The 26,519-nt window shown below is 33.0% G+C and overlaps 1 protein-coding gene across 1 annotated transcript; it reads right to left on the minus strand.

Annotated features, from left to right (window-relative positions):
* Positions 1-1,395: 1,395 nt before the first annotated feature.
* On the minus strand, positions 1,396-26,216 carry LOC132741762 (dynein axonemal heavy chain 6-like; the record flags this gene model as incomplete). Its single annotated transcript, XM_060730020.1, is given in 29 exon segments — positions 1,396-1,538; positions 2,124-2,346; positions 3,207-3,370; positions 3,968-4,214; positions 5,224-5,481; positions 6,002-6,123; positions 6,413-6,527; positions 7,135-7,239; positions 8,067-8,222; positions 8,726-8,911; positions 10,411-10,504; positions 11,086-11,444; positions 11,819-11,976; positions 13,989-14,104; positions 14,684-14,790; positions 15,122-15,301; positions 15,717-15,897; positions 16,527-16,699; positions 17,255-17,440; positions 18,180-18,482; positions 18,938-19,175; positions 19,715-19,797; positions 20,544-20,706; positions 22,237-22,472; positions 22,912-23,092; positions 23,365-23,519; positions 24,486-24,672; positions 25,413-25,594; positions 26,066-26,216. Coding segments are annotated over 29 exon segments (5,113 nt in total), but the record flags the coding sequence as incomplete, so codon positions are not given.
* Between the last annotated feature and the right edge of the window lie 303 nt (positions 26,217-26,519).

Consider the following 26,519-nt stretch of genomic DNA (forward strand, 5'->3'; position numbering starts at 1 on the left):
AGAAGATATAGATAGAGATTTATTATGAAATATTAAGCATATTGAAAAGTGACAACTTTTGTGTAAATTTATTCATATATTTGTTTCCTAATTGTACAGTGCTTATTTCAATATGTGAAGGCCATGAGAACACACTGAAGTTTATGCAGTCACACTGGAAATTTCAACTGCTAAACAGAACTTTAAATATTTGTGTCATATCCAGAAATTAATTGCTCTAGAGCTTAAGTTCAAATAAATGCCTTTGTTTATAGACCCCCAAACACCCCTCTCCCCTGAAAAATCAGCAGTACACCATATATTTAGGTAGCAGTCTTGGAAAAAATTATTATATCAGCTAAAGTTTTGACATATTGAATACTGACATTTTCAAAGAGTAACATCAAAATAGTGTAATGTGACTTCAGTAATTACTTTAAAAAAACAGCAACAATGTAAAACACAACAATACGTATATATGTACATGTACATGTTTTTTAAATAGTAATTCTTTTCAGAATATAAACATATAAAGTATTTTCAAAACATACTTTAATTAATACGTTATCACAGACTGTAAAATACATTTTTTTACTCCACATAAACTTATCACACTGGATGTTTATACTAAGGTATAATACTTCAAAATAATAGATCATAAATGACACTTCACATTATAACTACTCATCATACTTAATAACGGTCATATTATTCTTCATGCAATAATATATGGATGACATTATCACAGCAAAGTTCATCAACATTGTCTTCAATTAAAATTGAACAAAAATATGAAAAATATTCAGTAATTTTCTTCAATTTTCTGGTCTCCAAACATACAATATGTGCAAATGTTATTTTTTTAAAAATCACAACGTAAAAGTGAATCTCTAGTCAAGGTGGTGTTCCTTGCCTCAATTATATTCTTTCTAGTGAAGAGAATATAGCATCATTTTCCAGCAAACTATTTTTTTCTCATCTGTTGATTAAATCAGCACATATTTCAACCAATATTTCAGTTTAATTCTTTGGATAACTTTCAATAAAGCACACTTTTCACACATACAAATATCTGTCAATGAATTATTCACATTCAGGTAAAATAAAAAATTATAAAATATAACATGTATAATAAATCATAATGTACAGAAATATTCAAATAATACCGATCTGCATATATATTATATAGTCTGTTTCAATTTCTTGTAAAACTGTTGCACATAACACCATAAAATATAGTTCCTTTCAATTTTCAGAGATTATTTTTCACAGCACCAAGTTGTTTTTAACAATTGTTCTTTTTTATCAGTAAATTAAGCTGATCTTAAAATATTTATTTCTTAACGGTAAACTTAGCTGAACTCTTAACTGGTTGCCATTGGAATAATTAAATAAATGTTTATTTTTTTTGCAAGTGCTATTCTTAAAATGTGATAAAATTCAGTCCATTTTTGTTTATTCATTGAGTTGGCAGAGTAAAGCAGCGCCCTTTGCTATCCAATAGTCCTGTGGTAGATCTGACGGTAGATAAACAGCTACGACGTAATTTGTAGAGTGACCTGTTGAGAAACATGAGAAGAAAATACGTTAAAAAAAAGAACTTTTCATCATCCTTAGTGCAATAAGTAATTAACTGCTATTTAATTTAGGACTTGTTCTGTTATTGCACTAAGGTAACCATTTATAAATTCACAATCTTTAATGAACTTCAATTATATTTTTATATTTGAAACACTTCATTATCTTAAAGAGTCTTTAGATTTCATGTTATGAAGTAAATGTGTCAATTAAACAAATAAACATATGAAAATATAAATAAAAATTTACTCAACAACCCCCGAAATTAAGAAAATATGGGTTCTTCCCAGCTAATCCGTGGAAACAAACAAGTATTTACAACTACGTTACAGCTTCCAAAATAAGTGCAACAGGTTGACCAATCTATTGTGATGGGTAGTGCACCGTGAAGCTGTAATGGTAAAGGTCTGTTTGTACCGACGGATTAGCTGGGAAAAACCCACATTTGCCAAGTTCCGAATAACATCTTTTAATTAAGGTAAGAAAATACATGTACCCACTTATGTGCATCACCCCACTAAAAAAAAAAATTCAATTTCTAAAAATAAGAAAGTTATGTAATGTACCTGTCGTAGATAATGTACCAGCACGAGCAGATGTTTTGTATAACGGTGCCATATAGTCCGCTGAATCAGGTTCAATATCCATATCCGGTTCCATATGCAACATAGGAAGCTCTGCACTCATCTCTCCCGGTAATGCATCAATTATCTTCATTGTCTCCATATCCCAGGCACTGGCATCCATAAATAAACCATGGACAAGTACACCATCTTCGGGCACATTCAACTGGAAAGAAATTTTCATCTCCTTATTTATCGCATACTAAGTTTGTTTGTTTCACTTTACGCCTTTTCCCCGACAGTATTTCAGTCATATAGGCGGGTAGTTTCCTAACCATCGTTCCTGGAGAGTTACACCAGTACTGGACTACTTTTCTCCGTGCTAAACTACCAAAGCATCTCCCGGGGATCGAACCCACGCCAGAGAGGTAACTGGATTAGAAGTCATCGACTCTCAGTGCTAAACAACCAAAGCATCTCCCGGGGATCGAACCCACGCCAGAGAGGTAACTGGATTAGAAGTCATCGACTCTAACCCCTTGACCACGGAGGTTTGTGGATGGAGAGATCTGGCAGATGGACTTACATGGGCAATCTATATACGCTAAGTATTATAAAACACCATTCTTTGACAAAAATCCATGTTTAAGATAATTATAATCAAATAAAATAAATGAAAAGAGAAATTAATTACTTAACAAATAAATTTGCAACAAATCAAAGAAAGATAGCAAGCATTGGAAATGGTCCCACAAAGAAGTACAGAGTAGCTTCAGTTATAGATTGAAATACAGAGGGTGTTAACAATGTAAAGGAGGTAACTCAGTTTTAACTTATAAATCTTTGTGCCCCAATCTGTATTGCAAATGGCATACAATGTCTAATGGATGCAACTTCAATTATAACGTAAATTACAAATGTTGTAAATAATATAAATGAATGTTATTTTTAGTTTTTGAACTGAAAAACATATTAAACTGAATTACAAATGGTACAAAAATACAAATGGAGGGAACTCAATCAGTAACAAAGTGTATTGCAAATGGTGTAAAAAATATAAAGGGAAGTAAATAATGCTTTACATACTTCTTTATCCATTTCCATTTCTTCTCCAAACTTGAGGTCTGTCATTTGTTTATACACTTCTTTCTGGTCACGAATCACTGGATACACGTGATACTTGAAGCTTAGATGATCTATGGGCAGATTATACTTTCTAGCATAATTCTGTAAGGTGCCAGTTAAAAATCCTGTACAAAAGGGAAATAACTTGTGATTACTTGTATCCAAACACATAATGAGGTACAGTAATAACAGAGTAAGCCCAAAAATAGCTGACATATCAAAGGCTCCAATAAAAAGTTGATAAAATAATATTGTCTTTCCACAATACTATTTTTTTCTATTTTAGAAGGTTTATAAAGGCAAAATATAATAAAAAAATTCAGACACAATGGAATTAATGAGTCCAATAATTTGAGAAGGGTTTTCTATTAAAACTAGAGTATCACAGAGTGTGTATTGTTCTGCAAACTGAAATTTGTGTTTCTATTTTGTTTTTGCCCTCTCTTTACACATTTTTATCATTAACTTGGTGGTAGATCCACCTAAGTACATGCAACTTTCCTGGATAACTAACCAGTAATTACCAATCCCTCCCCCAGGCAGACATTAAACTTAGATATATAATAAGAAGGAATAAATATTTAGTTATATTCTTATATTTTATAGTTTATGTTCTTGTAAATGTTTTGCAATATTAAGTAATTTTTTGGTACCACAACGAGTGAAATATTTTCAAGGGTTCACTTGTAATATACAAACATGCCTCTGAAATAAAATCTTACCTTGTGGGAAAAAGAAACCAGACAACCAGAAAGACTTGGGAATTCCGTGCTGAATCCAATTATCAATAAAAGCACAACGGTACACCAGATCTTGTACCCAGCTTCCGAGTGGTTTCAGGGACGGATACGCTGCGTTAGCCCACATTGTTGGGACGTGACTATTGATGAAGCTGTTGTATACAGCGTCTAATTGTTCGCTCATTACCACATAACCCTTGATGGCCTTCTGTAGGTTCTCCAGAGAGTTCTGAATATAATAGAAAAGCAAACAAACATTTATAAATTTCCATCGCTTTTAAAAGATGCGCAGACTCCAGTATTCAAATACAATTAGTTGCCTCTTACGATCATGCAGGGATGAACAGTGGCTGCCTAAACCCTTAAAGGCAACCCCTCAGTCACAAGGTTAAAAGATATAAGTTATAATAACTGATCTTATTTCCAAACAAAGCACATGTTCAATTCATCTATAAATGTTTAAAAAACTAGAAATGTGTCCATAGGACACGGATGCCCCCACACGCCACTGTTCTGTCAATCTAATGACTCTTGGTCAAATATTTTTTGGACTACATGTGCCACAAATTGAAAACTATAAATCAACAAAGGGCCATAATTCTGTTAAATTTGGTCGCAGCAAAAATTCCTTCCTGTAATACCATCTACACATTAAGGTTGTTCATCCCTGGAAGTTTAAGCAAAATCTGTCATCCGGTTTAAGAGGAGTTGCGTTCACAAAATTTTACATAGTATATAGTGAAAAAATCAACAAAGGGCCATAATTCTCTTAAATTTGGTCGCAGTGAAAATTCCTTCCTTTACTACCATCTACACATTAAGGTTGTTCAGCCCTGTAAATTTAAGCAAAATCTGCCATCCGGTTTAAGAGGAGATGGGTTCACAAAATTTCGGGACGTACGGACAGACGTACGGACGGACACTCGGACGGACAAGTGCAACGCTATATGCTCCCACTCTGTGGGGGCATAAAAACTTAGCATAAGCTGGCACCTGAGTACAACCAATGACCTTCTGTAAGCTAGCTGGTTATATATAACTTTTTATGCGGCATCATATGTTTTTGGAAAATTGAGAAATAATCTGTCCTTAAAGACATAAAACTGACATTATTTCAATTTTGGTATTTAACAAAACAAACAAGACTAGTGGACAGAAAACAAATGGAAAAATACAGCCTCATAACTATTAAGACAGAAATCTAATAGATAAATTCAGAAAAATAGATTTCAACAAACCTTGATAACTTTGAGCAGTTTATTAAATCTTTCGACCTCCTGAGTGAGCACGGTGGTCAGTGAATTAAGACGACCTTTTTCGTCAGGTTCAAACATCTCACTGTTGGCTAACTCTATATCTAGTTTGTCCATTAGTTTACCAAGAATCGTCTCTGCTAGCTCATACACTATCTCGTCATTAGATTTACCAGTTCCTCCACTAGACATGCGAGGTTGTACATCAACAATGGTGTTGACAAGGTTCTGTGTCTCTTGTGTCTGTAAAATGAAATATATCAAAAATATTTCATTTGTATAATCATTTAAAAATGATTTTGTTTTCACATCATAATATGGGTTTTTTTTCTTGGGAACAGTAAAAGAACCTAAAAGAAATGGCTCTGAATGAATAGTAATAACTGACCAGGAAATCTATGACCATGTATTAGGGTATTGAAAGACTTGAACTTATTTGGGAAGTAATGTCTATGTATTGCAAGAAATAATTTTTTTGAAAAGCAATGCATGACCCTGTGTGAAAGAAAATACCTAGAAAGTAATGACCTGGGAAGCAATGACCAGGTGTGACAAAAGAAATAAACTTACCTGAGAAGCAATTACCAATTGTGACAAAAACAACTTTCCTGGGAGGAAATTACCAGGTGTGACAGAAAATAACTTACCTGAGAGGCAATGACCCTGTGTGACAGAAACAACTATCCTGGAAGGAAATTACCAGGTGTGATAGAATACAACTTACCTGGGAAGCAATGACCAGGTGTGACAAAAAATAACTTACCTGGAAAGCAATGTTAGCATTCTCGTGCATGCCAAATATCTCTGGTTGATCTATGAGAGGTAGACCATCTATATATTGTCTATATTCCTCCAGTGTAGTGGATTCTGGGGCATAGTATGTGCCTGTAAATATAATATAATAAACAACACTTCATTAAAACCAAGATATCATGCGTAACAAAAAGATTTTCTACAATGCACGGATTCTAAAACTATTTCATATATTTCATTTTCATATGAAAGGTTTTTTAGGAGTTTGCAATACAAATAAGGCAATCAAACTACAATAATAACAAGGCTTGCAAACTTCCCATCCAGGAATTTATGACAAAATCTAAATAGCATCATGAAACCTGTAGGGTGTAAAAAAAAAAATTAAGGAAAAGAATAATGATCTATATGTTATACTGACCAGAGACAGAATATTTGTAGTCTGGTGCCAGTGTATTTGGACTGAAGAAGATTTTCAGAATGGTTCCCAAACATCTTTGATCCTGGTAATCGGTGACACGACCACCATATGTAATCTATAAATACACATGTATATAGTGAACATTCTAAAAATGCAAATAAATAGCTGAAACTGTAATTTATATATATTTTCTAAGATCTATCGCGTTAGATGCCCCTCATGCCTTTAGAGGGATATTTTATTAGTGTATTGAGGTTTCACTTAAAAACTGCAACAAAGAACCAAAAACTTTGTTTAGAATTTCAGGTGTTTTCCTCACGTCGTTGTTACTGAACTATCAATTCTATTGTGCAAAATGACCCAAAAATGAAAATGAAACGCTTTTCACTGAAAGAATTGAACAAAAAAAATCAATCTTCAATTTTACTCTTAAAATATATACATATCTTTTTTTATCATCTTTTGAAAATTTTTTAATTTATGTGCTATACTTATCTATGTAAGAATTTCAAATTTTATATTTTTTAAGGCCTTTCAACCTCAGTGGAGCACCTATCATGATGATAATGAACCAAATTAAAAACTGCATGTAGACCAAATGTATTCTAAAATTGGATTTTCTTGAAATATTTTGGCTCATCTGGAGGCATGCAGCTTTAATTACGGTAATAAAACAAATTAAAAACTGCATGTAGACAATTATATGACCACATATATATTACCTGTCCAGTGATGTAAACAAGGGCGTCCCACGGTATAATGCCTTCCTGGCAAAATATCTGCAGATTGAGTAGAGCGCATTCACGGTCACTGTCATTAAACTCGTACTGTAATATATAAATATATATCTCTCTGTAATGAGTAAATATACAATATTTCTCACTGGCAATAAAGTACAATATATGTAAATATAGAATATATCTCACTGGCAATAAAGTACAATGTATCAAAATGTGTTATAAATGAAAATAACTTATACATGAACTTGTTCTACAATATATAAATATACATTATAAGAGGGGCTATATCTCTCTGTAAGAAGTAAATATAGAATATATCACACAGGCAAAAAGTGCAATATATAGATATACATGATAAGGGGGTATTTATAATCTTCTCTGTAATAAGTAAATATACAATATATATATCACACTAGCAAAAGGCGCAATATATAAATTATATATATGATTAGGGGGTACATTCTCTGTGTAATGAGTAATTATAGAATATATCTCACTGGATAAAAATACAAATATAAATATATATTATTAGGGGGGTAATATGTCTCTATAATGAGTCAATATAGAATATATCCCACTGGCAAAAAGTGCAACATATAAATATTAATAAAATAATAAATGATTAGGGTGTAATAACTCTCTGTAATGTGTAAATTAAATATATCTCACTGGCAAAAAAGTATAATGTATACTTGCATAAGTATGCCAAGGCATGAGAATATAAATTAACCTCTGTAGAACAATTACCTCTTCACAACATCTATATTATTTTCCAAAACTAACATTTCAAAACTGAATTTACTCTCTCTAGAGAGTCCCCTCTCATCAACAACCCAAAAAAACTTTGTGCCCCTAAAAGGCTATTGCTGTGCAGAGGGTGTACTAATTATATATAACTATAAACTACCAAATACCTTAATATTCCAACCAAGTGGGCCAAACTTCTTCCTCTCCTGTATAATAGCATGGAAGAAACAGACTCCAAATACGATTCTTCTCCAGTCATTTCCAAGCACATGGTCTTCAAAGTAGTTTGGAGTAATCTCAGCAAAGGCTCTCCTAGTATTTGCCTAAAAAAAAGAAAAAAAAAGAAGAGATATTATTAACAAATATTACAAAAGACTAAAGTCATCATTGCCCAACCATATTGAAAAAAAAAATTAATTTCAAGATGTTTAAGTAATGATTATAACAGTTTCATTCTTAATATTTTTCCCTCAAAAATTTTTGTTTAAAGCAAAATTATTAAAAATATTTTAAAGTAAATAAAGAAAGTAATTTACACATTGCAAATGACACTTATTATCCACATTAATTACAAGAAAAGGTAAAATTATGCAAAAATAACTCTTACTGTGTTAGTCAAGAACACAGCAACTATATGGTGATAAATACTGCAAAATCAGTCAGTTATCACACATAACATGTAAATTATTAATTGAATCTCTTAAATCTTCTTCCTTGCCTTAAGATCTTAGTATATTTTTATCAAGTTTGAATTTTAAAAAGAACAATATGGGCTCATCTGGAGGCATGTAGCATGTAGCTTTAATATAGAAACCTGCATGCTTACCTTGAGACCTTTGGGCGGTTCATTTGTGACCTTGACACTGTTTTGTAGTACACTGACAGGGAACTTGGTCGATGGCATAGAGCTGAGGAAGAGCCTGTATTCGTCATGTATCTGATCAGGTTTCTCCGAGATGTCCTTTACTAATTCTTCCATCGGCAACATCCAAGATGCCGCTAAATGACAGTTCTGTGAAATGAAAGAGGTGATTATTTTACTATATGTTTGTTACAGCAATTCTCATTGGATGAGCATAATATATATTAAATAAATATATAATTATATAATTATAACAAGAGCGATCAGTAATCACATGTGTCCGCCTCATTATGGCCAATTTCATGTTGGGACAAATTTTGTGACAGACGGACAGACAGTGCACAACTAGACTTGGTACTGATCATTCCTGTAAATTTAGATAAAATTGCACCCAGTAGTTTTATGAGGAGTAGTCCAGACAAGCTTTTGCGTATCTGGCAACACAGAGAAAAAAAACAACCTTTTTATCAAGGGCCATAACTCAGCCAAAAATCATTCAACCGGAAAACCCGTGCAATAATGCGCAAGGACTTGAGCTACAAGATTCAATGCTGTAAAGTTTCATTGAAATTGCATTAGTGGTTATAAAGAGAACTAGTCCGGACAAACTTTAAAAATAAAAATTATTAAAGGGCCATAACTCTGACAAAAATCATTGAACCGGAAAATGCTGACAATATGCACAACTAGACTTGGTACTGATCATTCCTGTAAAGTTTGGATGAAATTGCACCAGTAGTTTATGAGGAGTAGTCCGGACAAGTTTTGTGACGGACGGACGGACAGACAGACAGACAGACGGACAGACAGACGACGGAGAAGTGATCCCTATATGTCGCCACTACTCCGTAGAGGCGACACAAAAACGATAAAAAATACAAATACTGCATATCTATAAATAAAATGTCTAATGTCAAATCAGAAAAAAGGAATATGCTCAGTATAACTAAATATTTTTTACTTTTATTTTTACATTATAACAGTTGAGCCATATAACCAGTCAAAACCATTTTTATCTACATGTTAGCTTATGCGAAATTATTTTTTGTTAGATTGTACTGAAAGCTATAAGCTTATTGATACGCCTTTGAATTCCAGGAACTAACCAGTATTAATTAAGCAAGCAATGAGTGTAAAGTTTCTTGCTTGCTCAAGGAAACAACAAATTACTACTTTGTTTACATTTTACTACTTACAAATAAATTATTTTCACATTCAGCACTAGTTTCTGTGTGGGATATGCATCTAACATGCTTTAAAATCATTATTCAAACATAATAAAACTCATGTTTGCCCCTTATGATATAGCAAAGATTTACTGGTTTCTGAAGCATTATACAGGCAAACATGTGTAAAAGACAACTTCTGAATAGAGACAACCCTGTATATACAGGAAAATCTCTTACAATCCTTCATTGATTAAAAAGAACAAGGTAACCTCCAAATAAAGACCACTTGTCTATAAAGGCCATGTTCCGTATCTCCCTTGGATGACCTTACTTCACAGGTTTGACTGTATGCCTTTCACATTAATACATTTCCAAAGATTTCAATAGCTTTGTGACTCATGTAAATACATTCAAGAACTTACAATCAAAATTTCTGACCAAAAACAAAACTTAATGTAAACAAATGACAAGAAAACCAACCTGTAGGAAGACCCAGTCTCCAACTTGTATAGCACTTTTGATCATTTTCTCGGCCACTGGACCTTGGCCTTGACCCAGTGAGATGGACTGGACCCTGAAATATAAAATAATCTGTCATAAATATATGTGAATGTGGTATGATTTTTATTATGAAGTTTAAGGAAATTATATATTTACAATGATTTCTTTTTTGAAAATAACCTGGACCTTTGGTTCTAAGTCATTTTGACTATCTCATTTTTTTTTTTATCAAAACAAACCATAATTGATGAGACTAAAAAAAAATAACTTAAAAAAAATACAGAACAATATGACTCTTTTTTCATTTTAAAGGACTACATGTTGTTCAATTTTCAGGTATTTATATGTAGATGCGATTTGTGGCAGTGGTATTTGTAATTTACCCTCCACAGCATGACAGGCAGCCACCCTATGTCATTTTGTTTCATTTATTTTAACTTTTCTTCATTTCTGCTCATACTTCAAATAACAAGAAAATCTTTTTTGAGTACAGTCATTCCATGACGTAAAATTATAGCGGTGAGGAAACACATACCAAATTAACAAACTATTTAAAGTAAAGCAAGTAAATCGAACCCCCCTCCCCCCCCAAAAAAAAAAAAAAATATCTTTATCTCTTTATAATTATCTCAATAACTCAAACTTTTGACTTACTTATCAGTGTTACCAGTCTCTCTTGCAAATCTAAGGAAAGCTCCCATCGGATCTGAGCCCGTGCTCAGCACAAACACAAGCGGAGCCACCTTGGTCATGTCATTGTACAGGGTTTGTAATGCAACATTTGGACTCTCAACAAACTGATTGCCCAAGTTTTCTCTCACAAAGTCTGTTGTTCCGAATATAGTTTTTTCTTCCTTGAATACTTTAATGAACATAAGTTTCTGGAAACTTGTCAGTCTCTTGTCCCAGTGACCTTTCACTGTGCCATCATCTATTATTTCTTGATCTTCAGCGGCATCTGGGGCATCTGGCTCAGGCCCATAACTGTCATCTGTTTCAGGGTTTCCTCTTATCTATAAATAGATTATAAGTCTATAAATAGGCAAGAATTCTAAAAATAGACTTTGATCAATCTATAAATAGGACAAAAATCTAAAAATAGTTTAACGGTGAATTCTGAGCAACCCCAAACCCATAATTTTATTCTGTTGCAGGGTGTATTTTCTTATCTAGATTATCTATGAATAGATTATCAGTATATTTAAAGGCCAGAGTCAATAAATAGGTCAGCAAACTATATAAAGGGCAGACATCTATGAATGTATAATAACCATAGGCCAATGACTTTCATCTGTTTTAGGAAATTATAAGTCTATTACCCGGTAACCATTAAAGAAAAATTAAAATAATAGTTTTTTAACAAACTTATGAATAAAAGTATACAAACCAAATTTTCTCCTAATTGGACCCAGCATGGAGTCTTGGTTAGGTCATTGTAAATTCCACGGAAAGCTGGGAGTGAGTCACTAAGGTCACAAGCCGAGTTCCACACTTGCCTACTGATCCAAGGTACACTTGGTTTAGGCGGACGCTGCTTATCAAGACCTGAATGGAAAACAAAACCATCATTAGATGTTAACTCAGACATAAGGAGTACTTGTACTGTTAGTTGCGGTATGGCCGAGAGGATAACACCTTAGGCAAGCAATTATTGCTGGCTGCGCAAGTTCAAACCTATTAAAAGGCAATGTGTTGTTAAGGAAGAAACTTTACAACCATTGCTTAATACTGGTTTATTACAGGAATTAATTCAAAAGTATGCCTAATAGCTTCCTAGCAGACTAAAATGAAATTAATTTTATATGAACTTTAAATAGCTGATTTGATATAGAAGTTTAGCATATCATTAGTGATAGTAATGGATATAAAATCACATTTTGCTCAAAAAATGAATAAATATTTACTTCTTTAGTAGAAGTGTCAAACATTTTATAATGTTTAAATAACGGCTTTAGAGCATGTAAGATGCTTGTTTAACCTGCAGGAAATAGTGCTAAATGTAAAATAATATGTCATAAAAGTAGCAAAGTATACACAAAGTAGTATATTGATTCCATACAAAATAATAAATCACCTTATCACATGAATTAATTTCCAAAAAGAATCTGAAGGATTCAAGACAGTTCAGGTAATTGGCAAATGAGTAACTTGTTGCAAACTATAAATGAAGACCAAAAATAAACAGATTTTGAGAAATTAAAAATGACAGCATTTCTTGGACATAATGGGCTTTTAATTTAAACATATCTCTAGTTAATGATATAGTAATTTAAAAATTCTTCCTAATAAGTTTATATCTATAAAGACCAGTAGAGTTATAACCAAATTATAGATAAGCACAAAAATTTGACATATGAAAATGCTGTGTGAAAAGCTGACATAATAATTACAAAGAAGACAGTTTTACCACTGGTCAAAACATCAATATTGGTGATCTTGTGATTTGAACATAGAGACAACTTGGGACAATAAAAGTAATGAGGTCAGATGTTTTCATATGTATTGCTTTTCTGTTGTTGTTTATTTTAATATATTTTCATACATGCCATAATTTACAGGCATACTAAAAATTAATTAACTTAACATAAAATGTATTATTATGATAAATTCCTGCTACAAAGGAGATTATTTACCGGGACATTAATCATCTCCGTGACACCTCCGGGACAGTCCCCTAATTTCCGGGACAGTCCCTGAAGTCTTGGGTATTATGGCAAGGAGTTTATTTAAGATTTTTATTCTTACTGGAACATAAATCATCTCCAGGACAGTCACCTGATTTCCAGGACAGTCCCTGACGTCCGTGGCATTATGATAAGAAGATTATTTCAGAATTTCATTTTTACCGGGACATATTAAATCATCTCCGGGGCATCTCTGGGACAGTCACCTGATTTTTGGGACTCTCCCGTAATTAGTGACATTATGGCATGTATGATATTCTTTGTTTTTTGTTTTGCTTCTTAAACAGGAATTTAAGTTTCATAAAAAAACATTAACTCAAAATACTGCAAAAAATCTAAATGATCAACTAATGGAACATTGAAAATGAAATCAAATTGAAACATTTTTTTTTTTTTTTTTTTGGTAAAGAAAGGAGCAAACAATAACAAATAAGATGGAAAAAACAATAAACAATTAAAACATTTAGTTTTTACAAGTCATTTCTTAACCTTCTGCTGAGGCTGTAAATAAATTTATACAAAAAAAACAAAAACACATTAGAATAGAACCAGATACAAGATAAGAAAATCTAACTTTTGGTCAAGTCATGACAGGGTCCGGTTTTCAGAATTTTTACTGTATTGACAATACTTTTTAATGAGTTAGCATATAGGTTCTTTGACCTCAATTTTTTAGATTGGTTTTAAATTGCACAAAACAAATTATGAGTACAAACTCAAATCTCAGGTTTTTGACTGATCAGAAACCAACACAGAATATAATATCAACCAATGAAAATCTTGAGATTCGAGACAAAACTCCGATAAAAGTTTTATACCCTTGAGGGCTGGTTTCAGTGGTGTAAGAAATAAATTCTAATTAGGTCAACCTACCTGCAGCGCCACGTAGGAAGAAGTTCCACTCAGGGACCGAGATTTCCTCCGCGTTTCTCATTATCTCAACACACAACATGAAGGAGAACACAAGTTTGTCCTTCTCAAATAAACCTCTGAAAAATACAACCATATTAATTACACTACATGTACAGTCAAACTCTGTCCGTTCGAACTGGGATCGCTCAAATTCCTCCATTCACTTGAACTCATCGCCCAGTCCTGGCAAAATTCCTATATGATATATTTTGTTTTACCTTGGATTGCTCGAAAATCGTTTGCATTGTATATCATAAAAGAATTAAGACTCAGGCTTTCTGAATACAATTTATTATTATTGAGTCATTACCAATTCACTTTTTTTTTTCTTAATTCCTTTCAAATTACACCAAGATTTGCATGGAAATACCCATCTCTGTTTGCAATGCTTAGCCCATCATTTGTATATGAGACTTGAGATAAAAGCTGAGCTCCATATGTATTGCCATGGAACTACGAAATTCAAGAATATTGTTTATACTTAAAGTTTTCTAAGCCTCATTATGGTATAGACAGAGAGGTATGCTATTGATAGTAATTTACTTTACCACATTCTGGTGTATATAGAGCTAGTGGTAGGCCACAAATAAATCTATTAATAGAACTTTTACAAAGCCATTATCTAGTACATGGTATAGCTTTTAATAGAATTTTACCTTGCCACATTCTGGTATATAGAGAGGGTGGTTTCCCGCAGACATATCTCCAACCTCTTCTCAAGGTCGGGATTTTTCTCGCTGTTCTCTATCGTCTGGTTAAACAGCTGGAAATATACAATAAAATAATCAGTCACAGTTTTTAGAATATGTTTCTAGTCAGGTCTTGTCAAAAAAACCTCAGTGAAGTTCCTTTAAATAGTTACCACAAATCAACATATTATGTAATTTGCAAATTGTTTTGACAGATAATTTGAAAATGAGGTCAGTGACCGCCATTTTATTTTTCACTTAAAATGTTTCTTTTATCGTATTCTTAAATCATGGCGATACAAAGTTTAAATAAAATTCTATTTTCGAATCTGCTTTATGTCTTTATATAACCTGAGAGACAAGGTCTTCAAAATTTGAACAGGCTGTTCCAAATATGTAACTTACAGCTTTGAAGTATTTCAGAGAGAACTGGTACATAGGATCTACGCCTCCCATGTCGGCTACAACAAAATACATGACCGAGCCTCGAGTAGCTACGACACGATACTTCTCACGTGCAAGACTGATCTTCTCCTCTGTCTGCTCGGCCTCGGCCAATCTCTGCTTGATCACGCCAGATGTTACCTAGCAACCAAAAAAAAAGGAGATTAACATTTGAAGGTTTAAAACTAGAATATTTCCTAGAAAGGTGACCTTTCAATACTGGTACAAAAAAAGATTGATAATGTCCTATACATTGGTTCATGACAACAGCAGTATAATGTTTAACTTTCTACCTAGTGATCAATCGATAGGTCAATAAAAATGAATTTTTTCTAAATATTTTTAGAATTATTGCTGACCTCTTTCAAAGGGGATTCTTGCAGTAAACTTGAACGAACTTTGGTGAAAATCATCTCAAAATATTTATTTCAAATGTTTAATGATGATTTGCTAATTTGTTAATATAAGTTGTAATCTATTTTCAACGACATTGTGACATCTTAAGAATTAAACAACATTGTGCAGATAAAAACATTTTTTTTTAAAATCTCTTTACCTTAGAATCATTCAATGTGTTAATAAGCTCCTCATTGTCCAAGATGTTTCCCTCAGATTCAAACAGGAGCTTGAGAATTCTGTCTTCTATAGCCTTCAGCTGGTTCTTGTCAGCATTGATCTTTGTAATGAGCTGGTTCCTCTGTTCTTCAAGGTCAGGACGTTCCAAGCTCACCACTTCACTATAAGTGTTTAAGGAATTTCAATATGAATATACAAGCATTTTTAACTACCATTCTGTATAAAGTCTGGTCAGAATGCATAATTATAATGATCAGCAACCTTTCTACACAATTTTTTTTAAGGATGGAGAAAAATATCAGATTGAAGAAGGTACTGAGTGTCTCACATAAAGAACATCATACAAAAGGAAACAAATACGAAAAATTCAATATGAATATACAAAAATTTGACTACCATCAGTAACTAAGAGCCTGCATATAATGATTGGCAACCTTTATACAAAATTTTAATTAAGGATGGGGAAAAATATCAGATTTAAGAAGATCACTAAAAGTGTCTCATATTAAAAATATTATAAAAAGGAAACAAATACAAAACTGAAAGAAAAACCATCTTAAACTTGTCACCACTAAGCCAAAATAGACTTTCTGGGATATTTTCTGAGTATATCAACACCATAAAACTTAATAAAACTGCAGGCCAGTCTAAACTTCTATACAATCTGATTGGTTGGCTCATCTTGCAAATTTCAAAATTGACCAATAAAATCAGTGTCATTCCCTAGACTGGTTTCTTTATTTTCAATATTTTACCAATATGGACTGAATATCAAAAATGATGAAATTACCTGAGTAACTGATCCTCCAGGCCAGATTTAGTGACAGTAAAGTTAATGATGGTTACTTTAATGCAGACTTCAGGTAGATAATGCGGATTGGACATCTTTGTGGTCATGTAGAACTTGAAGTTCTTATCATAGTCGATGTCGCTATCACCAAGTCGGATCAGTAATCTACCACCCTGTAATGTATAAAATGTACATGGTGAATATTATATTATGCTATAAAAATGTCAATTATAATGCAATTATTCTAAAATAACACTACATGAATGTTGGGTGTATCTTTAAAAAGCTAAGCTTATATGTTATAGCTACATATATGTCTCTACTGAGTTTACCTTTATCTACACTCCTGTATCTTATATCCTTTTGCTTGTATCTACTACCCTTCTGCTTATGTCTGTTCTCCTTTTGATTACATCTATTACAGTTTTGCTAATATCTGTATATTTATCTAAACGTTTTAACTAGTATACACATGTTACCCTTTACCTTGCATCTATAACACTTATTTTTTTTAGTTATTACCGTTTTGTTTACATCAATGGTTAGGGTTGACCTTACAATTTTGTTAACATTGATTACTCTTTTGCATTTGTTTATAACCCTTATACGGCTTAACTGCCACATATTTTCACCACATTAATTTGCATGAAAAAGCTTAATTCTGGTACAATGCAACATTATTTCCAGTACTTATGTTTGTATTCATCATCATCACTCCTTTCACTCACCTGCATAAATGTCTGCTTCAACAAGACTGGTTCCAGGGCTGGGTCAAGGAATTCACCCAAATCCTCACAAAGTACCGGCATACCAATACGGATACAGTTTTCCAGTGTTCTCAAGAAATTACCGTCAGTCAGCTTGATAATCTTTAAACCGTTCTTGTTCTCCATATTTCTGATCCATCTGTTTGCCTAAATAACAAAACAAAATTTCTATAGAAAAAAACTGATAAACAAAACTTGTTTTTAAATATATTTCTTCCTCTATAACCTGCTATACCTTCCGGACTTGTAATGAACTTGCCCTGATTTGAATATTGGACAGTCCATTTGAAATTTAAGGGATTTCAGTATTAAAACGTTAAATTTGAGTAATCTGCATGCTTTGTGGATTTTCCCTGATTTGAAGATAAGACAGTCCATTTGAAGTTTAAGGGACTTCAGTATTAAAATTCAGAAAATTAAATTGTCAACATGCTAAACTAGTGGAATGGATTTTCTATGCTTTGACTATTGGGCAGTTCATTTGAAGTTAATGGTATTTCATAATAAAAACTAAATATTGCTAGTGCTTCAACCTGTCACAAAAGTCAAAAAAATATTTAGTTTTCTCTCTCTACCAACTGTAGACCAGTATTACATTTGTTCAGAAATTACCTACAAATAATGACCACGTTTTTCATTCAGACTAGTCTTAATACAAAGGTATTTATAAAAAAAAAGATTGATAGCTTTTCCATTGGCTCACTGTATAAACTCTATAGTTCCAAATTCAATGTAGGTGAGGGTCATAACATACATTTTGATTTTTTAAGTATTTACATTAACAAAGATTAGATTGAAATTCAATTGTGCAGTTACACACAGTTTACAGAGTTAAACATGTTGACATTCACACAATTTAGGGAGTTATAGGTGTTAACAATCTAACCTGTTCTTGTGGATCAATCATAAGTGGCCATCGTCGCCCTCTTGTAACAAGGATAGCATTTTCCGTCGAGACCTGATCTTTCGGCAGACCGTCTGTGTTCCACTGTCTTATCTCGTAGTTATCTGCCAGCACACTTGTTATCGTCATACCCTGCGTTACCGGGATGTCCAGTTCTTTACATCGCTGGATCCAGTTCTCCACGAGCTCGTGACGATACACGCTGGTAAACGCGCCGTAATACGCTACACAAGCTGCACCGACAAACACGTCGCCTGTCACATTGCCAATCTCAATATTGAATTTCTACAAAAATTGGAAAAATTTACAGAAATTATAAATTTAAATTAATTTCTGAAACATGTATACTTTGATATCAATATAAGGAAAACACAGAACAAAAAAAAGAATTATCTTAAGAACAAAATAAAACAACATGTTTTATATACATTCATGTGAAATATCTGGAAAAAAAGTGATCCCTCGGAAGAATTGAAAATAGCAAAATTACATTAAAATTGCAGATTCAGTTTGATTGAGTCTGTACATGAGGGTTAATGAAAAAGTGCAACATCCCTCAGGCTCCCTAGCACCGGCTTGAATGGTACTCAATTCTCAACACGTAAATGAGCTGGACTCAATGATCCCGACAAAGCCATCCTAAAAGCTTGACTTTTTCTTTTGGGCAGATGAGCTATTAAGAATAAAAAATGAACAGTTCCGACAATGGTATCAGGACAAGTAAATTAAAGAACACTTACATCGACAGTCTCACCCCACCTGACTTGTTCGTCACCTAGAGCAGTCGTCAGTTTGGCCGCTCTCTTCAATCGAGCAGCGGTAGTCGAGATGTTTCTCTCTAGTTTTTGTTTCTCAGCCATGCTGTCATCATACGTCTTCTGCAGCTCGGCGATCTTTGCCTCGACTTCTGCGAGTTTCGCCTGTTTCTCACGTAACATTGTCATCACAGCATCTAACTCAGCCTGGGCTGTAGCTAACCTAAAATATCAAACAATTATAAAATTATATATCTTGCTCACTTTGAGAGATAAACAGCTCAGCTTGCTAAATAAAGGTTTGTCATTATTAAAATACTGGGAAAGGAACTCAAAGAATTCTGGCAGCAATGGTTAAAGGTTTTTCGTTTTGGAACAAAACAGTGCTTCTAGAGAAAAGTGGGATAAGTACTTTGTTAACAATATTTAACAGTTTGCTTATTTATGAATTCCTAACTGCTAGTTTGTTCACAAATTTCAAAATCAACATTTTATAGTCTGTTCTAAACTTTAGATATAATGCAAAACTAAAGGTTTTTTCACTGTCTATTATAGGAAGGGGGATGGGGGGACGATTCATTTATATTTTTTAGAATTCCCCTCTATTTTTTCCGAGGCAGGGGGGAAATTTTACATAGAGAAAGAAAGAAAAAGATTAACAAATGCAATAAATTCTCACTTTTTGATAAAAATCCCCCCTGTTTATCGAATCCTAGAATAGACACTGTTTATTAACGTAAAGTTATAGTCGGTTTCACTTACTTTTGCCGTTTTGGTTCCACTGTTCTGTATACATGGGCGTAAGTGTCCATAGCTCGTACCCACATACACATAGATCTGCACGCCTAGAAATTACGTAAAAATATACAAGTTAGATAACTCATCCACACTTTAAGTTGTCCTTTCTTTAATGAATGTGGAGGATATTTCTTTAGTTCAGTGTAAGATCTGAATATATTTCACATAGTGAGCACCATCAGGTATATTTCATGAGTGGTGCAGCCACGAGTGAAATATGAACTTTTGGTATTCACGAGGTGAAATATATTTCGATCTTACACTGAACTAAACAAATTTTCTTTTTATTATATGCAAAGAAACGTTTAAAAGGACATTTTAATGTAATACTAAATGAAAAGCGTGCCAAATAATAATTCAACATGACGTCATTTACAACCTGACATCATTAAGTTGGTTTCCAGTACTGTGCACACTGGTATGTCACTGAAACAACATAACCGGCTTAAATTCAAAACAGTGAAAATATCAAATTGATATTTTCACAGTTTATACATATATAAACCATCAAAAAGTATGTAATAAAAAAGATTAATGATGAAAAACAATAAACACACTATATTAGGTACTCCTTGTTTCTACTTTTTTTTCAGTTATAGATATGAATCAGAAATAGTTATGAAATTTGAAACATTAAGTTATTGAATAAAAGTGCAACTTTTCCTTTTACAAATTATATGTTTTCAGATGTTGTAAACTTAACACACAGGACTGCCATTCAAATCACATTCAACACACAAGTATATACATGAATATAGCACACTGGTGAATTATAAAAACATCCCAATTTTACCTTTGACACTTTGGCCACTTCCTCTGGAATGAATTTTGGATTCTCAATGTATTTCTTCAGTTTCTTAAGAATACTCTCACCAATATTGTCCTTGTCATATTCATAAAGTTTCTTCAAGAAGTTAGCATCTCCTAACATAGCTTTAGCTGCTGTCCAATCCGTCCTGAAATAGTAATTACCAGTGAACATTTATCAATATAAATAATGTCATCGAATGCCCAATCCGTCCTGAAAAATTAATTACCAGTGAACATTTATCAATACGAAAAAGTAATTACCAGTGAACATTTATCAATATAAATCATGTCATCGAATGCCCAATCCGTCCTGAAAAAGTAATTACCAGTGAACATTTATCAATATAAATAATGTCATCGAATGTCCAATCCGTCCTGAAAAAGTAATTACCCGTGAACATTTATCAATATAAATAATGTCATCGAATGTCCAATCCGTCCTGAAAAAGTAATTACCAAGTGAACATTTATCAATATAAATAATGTCATCGAATGTCCAATCCGTCTTGAAAAAGTAATTACCAGTGAACATTTATCAATATAAATAATATCATCGAATGTCCAATCCGTCCTGAAAAAGTAATTACCAAGTGAACATTTATCAATATAAATAGTGTCATCGAATGTCCAATCCGTCTTGAAAAAGTAATTACCAAGTGAACATTTACCAATCAAATGCCCGATCAGTCCTGAAAAAATTAATTACCACTTAAACATTTACCAGGGCTGCCAACAGCAAATTTCAAAATCAGCGGAAAATACGCCGGGGGTCAAGGGGGCTGCGCAAGCCCCCTTGGCAGGTCCAGGGCAGAGCCCTGGTGGGGTTCAGGGGGCGAAGCCCCTGAAAGCTCCTGGATTCTGATGATTTGGTATGCCCTAAAATCAATTTCCAGGACTCTAAATTTGACAAATATCCGACATTTTGACGCATTTTGACAACAGACAAGAGCGACAATGTAAACTGTAATTTGATTGGTTATTCTAAAATAGAATGCCGGAAAAGACTCGATATGACCAATGAGAAAAGCGCTTACAGACGTACCATAGGCGGCTAGCGTAACGATAAAAGCCGAAGTGTGCCGGTTTTTGGGTACTGTATAAAATATGACGAATGAATTTATTGTCTTTGTCGAATTTACATCGATCTCAAAAATGACCCAGGAGCTCATGAAATCCGCGGATTTCCGCGGATCCGCGGAAAATCGGCAGCCCTGTTTACTGAAATGTAGCCTCACTGAATGTACGATCCATCCTGAAAAATTAATTTCCACGTGAAAATTTACCGATATAAATAGTATTATTGAATGTCCAGTCCATCCTGAAAAAATTGATTACCAAGTGAACATTTATTGATATAAATAGCTTCATCAAATGTCCAATCTGTCCTGAAAAAGTAATTAGTGCAGCCTCAGACAACAAAGATCACAGTACAATATCCACATATTGCCATATTTTCTTTAATATTTATCTTTTTTTGATTAAATTATGCATCAATGCTATTTATAAATAAAAAACCTTTGTGTGTTGCCTTCCCAATTAAACAACACGCTGTGACAATACAAAAAAGGTTTTCACACTTTTACAAGGATTGAAAAGTTGTGTAAAGTATATGATATTTAAGCAACTCAGCCATAAAGATCATGTTTGGTCGTATTAAAAAAGGCTTAGTAACTTACTTCTGTCCGAGAAGAATACAGACAGACTCCATCACAGTCTGCACCATTTCAGGAGGTTTGCTGAACACTTTGATTTCAGAAATATCGCTCTTGTCCAAGGCGTCTAAAGCTTTAATGGCCGCCTCCAGTACGGGTATAGCCTCGTCAAGATCACGCTGAGCGTCATCGGCGATAGCTTGAGTCTCTTCTGCCTTCACCTTGGCAACAGCCTCGTCTTCCATGACAACTTTACGTACCTGAAGTTATTCAGTAAGATAATAACTACCATTGATACTTTACCAATCTAAGTGTTTAGAATGTTTCATGATTGAGCATCATTAAATGGGACTCAATTGGAGACTTTAAATTAATTTCTATGAATTCACTTAATTTCGTGGACATGCAATTTTGTGGTTTTGTCACAAAGAACATTTTCGTGGGTACTAATACTCCAAAATGTAAAATGTAAATAATGTAATGCAGGATAACCTCACAGCAGACAAAATGAAATTTTGTTGGATTCTTAATTTGCGGATTAACCTTAATTCACGAAGAAAAAAAACACACACAAAAATAAGCGCCTCACACATAATAATGATTTTGCACTAAGTTGGTGTTGCAGACCAAACTATTGACATCTGTATATTTACTGTTTACGACTCAAAAAATTTCATCAACAATAAAATATTTAATTACCGCGTCAGCCTTTTCTTGATCAACGACCAGACGTTCCATAAGATTATTTGTGTCTTCCGACTTTTTCTTAAGTTCCGGTTCAAGGGCAACTAACTCCTTCTTCATCTTGTCGACAAGTTCGTTGGTCTCCAACAGTTTGATCAGACCATTGTGTACACGATCCTTCGCCATTTTCAGTTGTCTGAAGTAGTAATAGTGAAAAAGAAAATATTTTAATTCTTTTCTGAAATAGTAATAGTGAAATAGAAAATTATTTATTTCTTTTCTGAAGTAGTAATATTGAAATAGAAAATATTTAATTTCTTTAAAAAAATATCTTTTAAAATTAACGATCAAGTTATATGTAAATAAAGGTGAAATGAAGGCATGTAATTTGTTTGTTTGATTGGGTTATAGGCTTAAAAAGCTGTCACCTTTAACCACTTGAATACCGGTACCCCAAAATATACTTACTTTGTTTTTTCTTGCAACATGGACAAGTATAAATTGATCAGTTCAAGGTAACTTGTAGGGGTGGTGTAGTACTTTCTCTTTAATTCGTTGAAGAATCTGTCCGCCATGTCCGTCACACTTGTATGTATCTCCACACACATTTCTGCAATACTTTGCTGAAATAATAATTAACACACACATATATAACTGAAATAACAATAAACACACATATGTAACTAAAATAACAATATCCACACATGTATAACTGACATAACAATATCCACACATGTATAACTGACATAACAATATCCACACATGTATAACTGACATAACAATATCCACACATGTATAACTGACATAACAATATCCACACATGTATAACTGACATAACAATATCCACACATGTATAACTGACATAACAATATGCCACACATGTATAACTGACATAACAATATCCACACATGTATAACTGACATAACAATATCCACACATGTATACTGACATAACAATATCCCACACATGTATAACTGACATAAGCAATATCCACACATGTATAACTGACATAACAATATCCACACATGTATAACTGACATAACAATATCCACACATGTATAACTGACATAACAATATCCACACATGTATAACTGACATAACAATTATCCACACATGTAATAACCACAGGAACTTGAAATTCTATCAATATTAATGATAATATCCAAAATATACCCCTATACAGTATATTTATACTGTATATTTTGATTTTTGGATATTATCATTAATATTGATAGAATTTCAATTTCCTGTGGTGTAACTGAAATAAATGTAACTTAAATAACAATAAACACACATATATGTAACTGAAGTAAGAGTGAAACAATTTCACATAAAATTATGGGTAAACTGCAATACAGGATATTATAGGGTCCTGAATTCCACCCCTCATTTTAACTTTAATAATAATAACAAAAACTTTACTAACAAATAAACTTTCACATTTACTTTACTACAAAAAACCCCAAAAACAACATCTATTTCAAATAAACACAATCATTCTCTCATAACTGCATGTAAAAAGGGTCATATCATTTCTTGAAGTGGTAGTTTTCTCAGTTCATAATGGTAAACAATTTGAAAACACTTACCTTTAATTCATCGGTACCAAGTTCAACATTCTCAAAGAATGATTTAGACACGCCTAACAATGCCTCTCTGGGCCACTCTGTGAACCAGTCAATTGTACAACAGTTTACGAGTGACGGGAACATACGGCATCTGGTGCGGAATGCATTACCAACTGGTGACATACATAATACAATATGGAGGTTGTTCCTGAAATAAAAATGTTGACATACATAATACAATATGGAAATTGTTTCCTGAAATAAAAATGTCGACATACATAATGCAATATGGATATTGTTCCTACAATAAAAAAGATTGAATCAATGTTAAGTGAAAAGGTCGGAGCTAAGGACACATGTCACACAAGGTCATTTATCACACTATAGTAGCCTATATTATTAGTTAATACAGATACATGTATTTGACAGGTTATATGACCTTATATAACTGTTTGGAACTGCTAGTTGAGGGTTATATGGCAAACAACTGTTCATATTCCATCATATAACCTGTCAGAAATATTTATAACAAATTTATAATACAGCAGGCATCATAGCATTCCTGGCCGTGTAGGTTCAGAGGCAAGCGGTTGTTTCCTTGAAGAAGGAATGTTACACTCATGGCTTAAAGGGAGACACAGGCAAAATTTTTATTTCTTAGTTTTGAATTTTTTATTAATTATTCTGTAAATGCCCTCAAAATTTACGCTTCAAATCCAAAATATATAGAATTTAGACAGAAATTCATGCTGAAACTTCAAGAAAAGTCATTTTAGTGTGATTTGAGTACATAAGAACATTTTAATATTTTTGTCATTATTTTGCCTGAATATCCCTTTAAAACTGGTTAGTTCCAGAAACTGCTTTGAGAGTGTTTCAATAAGCTTATAGCTTCCAACACGATTAAACTAAAAAAATTCACATAAACTAAATTTAGGTCAATTTTACCTGACACGGTTAATACAGAAATCGTAAATGGCATCTCTGTTACCCTCGGGGATACCGAGTTCTTTAGCCGCACCTCTACAACCAATGATCAGCTGTTCATATTCATCCGGTTCAAACAAGTTCGGAACTTCACCGGAATTGAGGATGTTATTAATATCTTCCAGGAATTCCTCGACCACGATCTATAAATAGATTATGTTAACGTTTTAATCATCTTGATTACATAACTATTAATAAAGATGACAATGGGCTGCCAGAATTTACGTTTTAAAAATGATGTTTATAACATACTGTTGATATACATGTAAATTAGACAAAAACATTAAAAAGACTGAGTTGACGAATTTCAAATCAAATTATATAAATTACAAACATTTAAAACAAAAATTCTACTTAATGCCTAATTCATTATAATAATCGTCACCTTAGTGCAATAACAGGTTAACTCAAATTAAATTTAGTAGGACTAAACCCTTTTCTGCATCCTTTCTTTTTCATCAGTTTCAATTCATACCTGGTGAGTAATTCAAACTAAATAAGACAAATTTTCAGCTTTCAACTTTGTCGAAAATTTTTGGAAAATTTTTTTTTAAAACCAATCTACAATATTTTTTTTTACAGAATTGCGACCCATTTCTGACACTGATTCTTACCTGGGTATCAGTAAACAGGAAGACAGTGTGTTCATTTTTCACACCTGCCATGTCGTAAAGTTTTTTAATATCATCGTGGAAGGCCGCGTAGTCGTAGCCTCTGCTTAACTCTATCTGGAAACATTTGTAGCCACAAATATGGGCGCTTAATCTATAAAATAAATAAATAAATGAATTTAGAACAAGATTCTATATTTAGAAACATTTGTATAATGTCACACTGGTTTAGTATAGTGCACTTTAGAGACAAGTTTCATGTATTCTGTACCTTGAAAGAGTAGTGCATATTTGAAACTAGTAGGTTTTTAATAAAAATTTTAAACTTTCCATTCAGACATTGCCATTGTGTTCCTCTCATATTAATTACTTTAGTTCATAATGTATAATCAAAACAAATATAGGAAATAACAACATGACATGCAATATAACTTTGTTTAAGCTGTGATTGCTTGTT

This window comes from Ruditapes philippinarum, unplaced genomic scaffold (genome assembly GCF_026571515.1).
Source record: "Ruditapes philippinarum isolate M1 unplaced genomic scaffold, ASM2657151v2 ctg925_1_1_1_1, whole genome shotgun sequence".
NCBI classification, from domain to species: domain Eukaryota; kingdom Metazoa; phylum Mollusca; class Bivalvia; order Venerida; family Veneridae; genus Ruditapes; species Ruditapes philippinarum.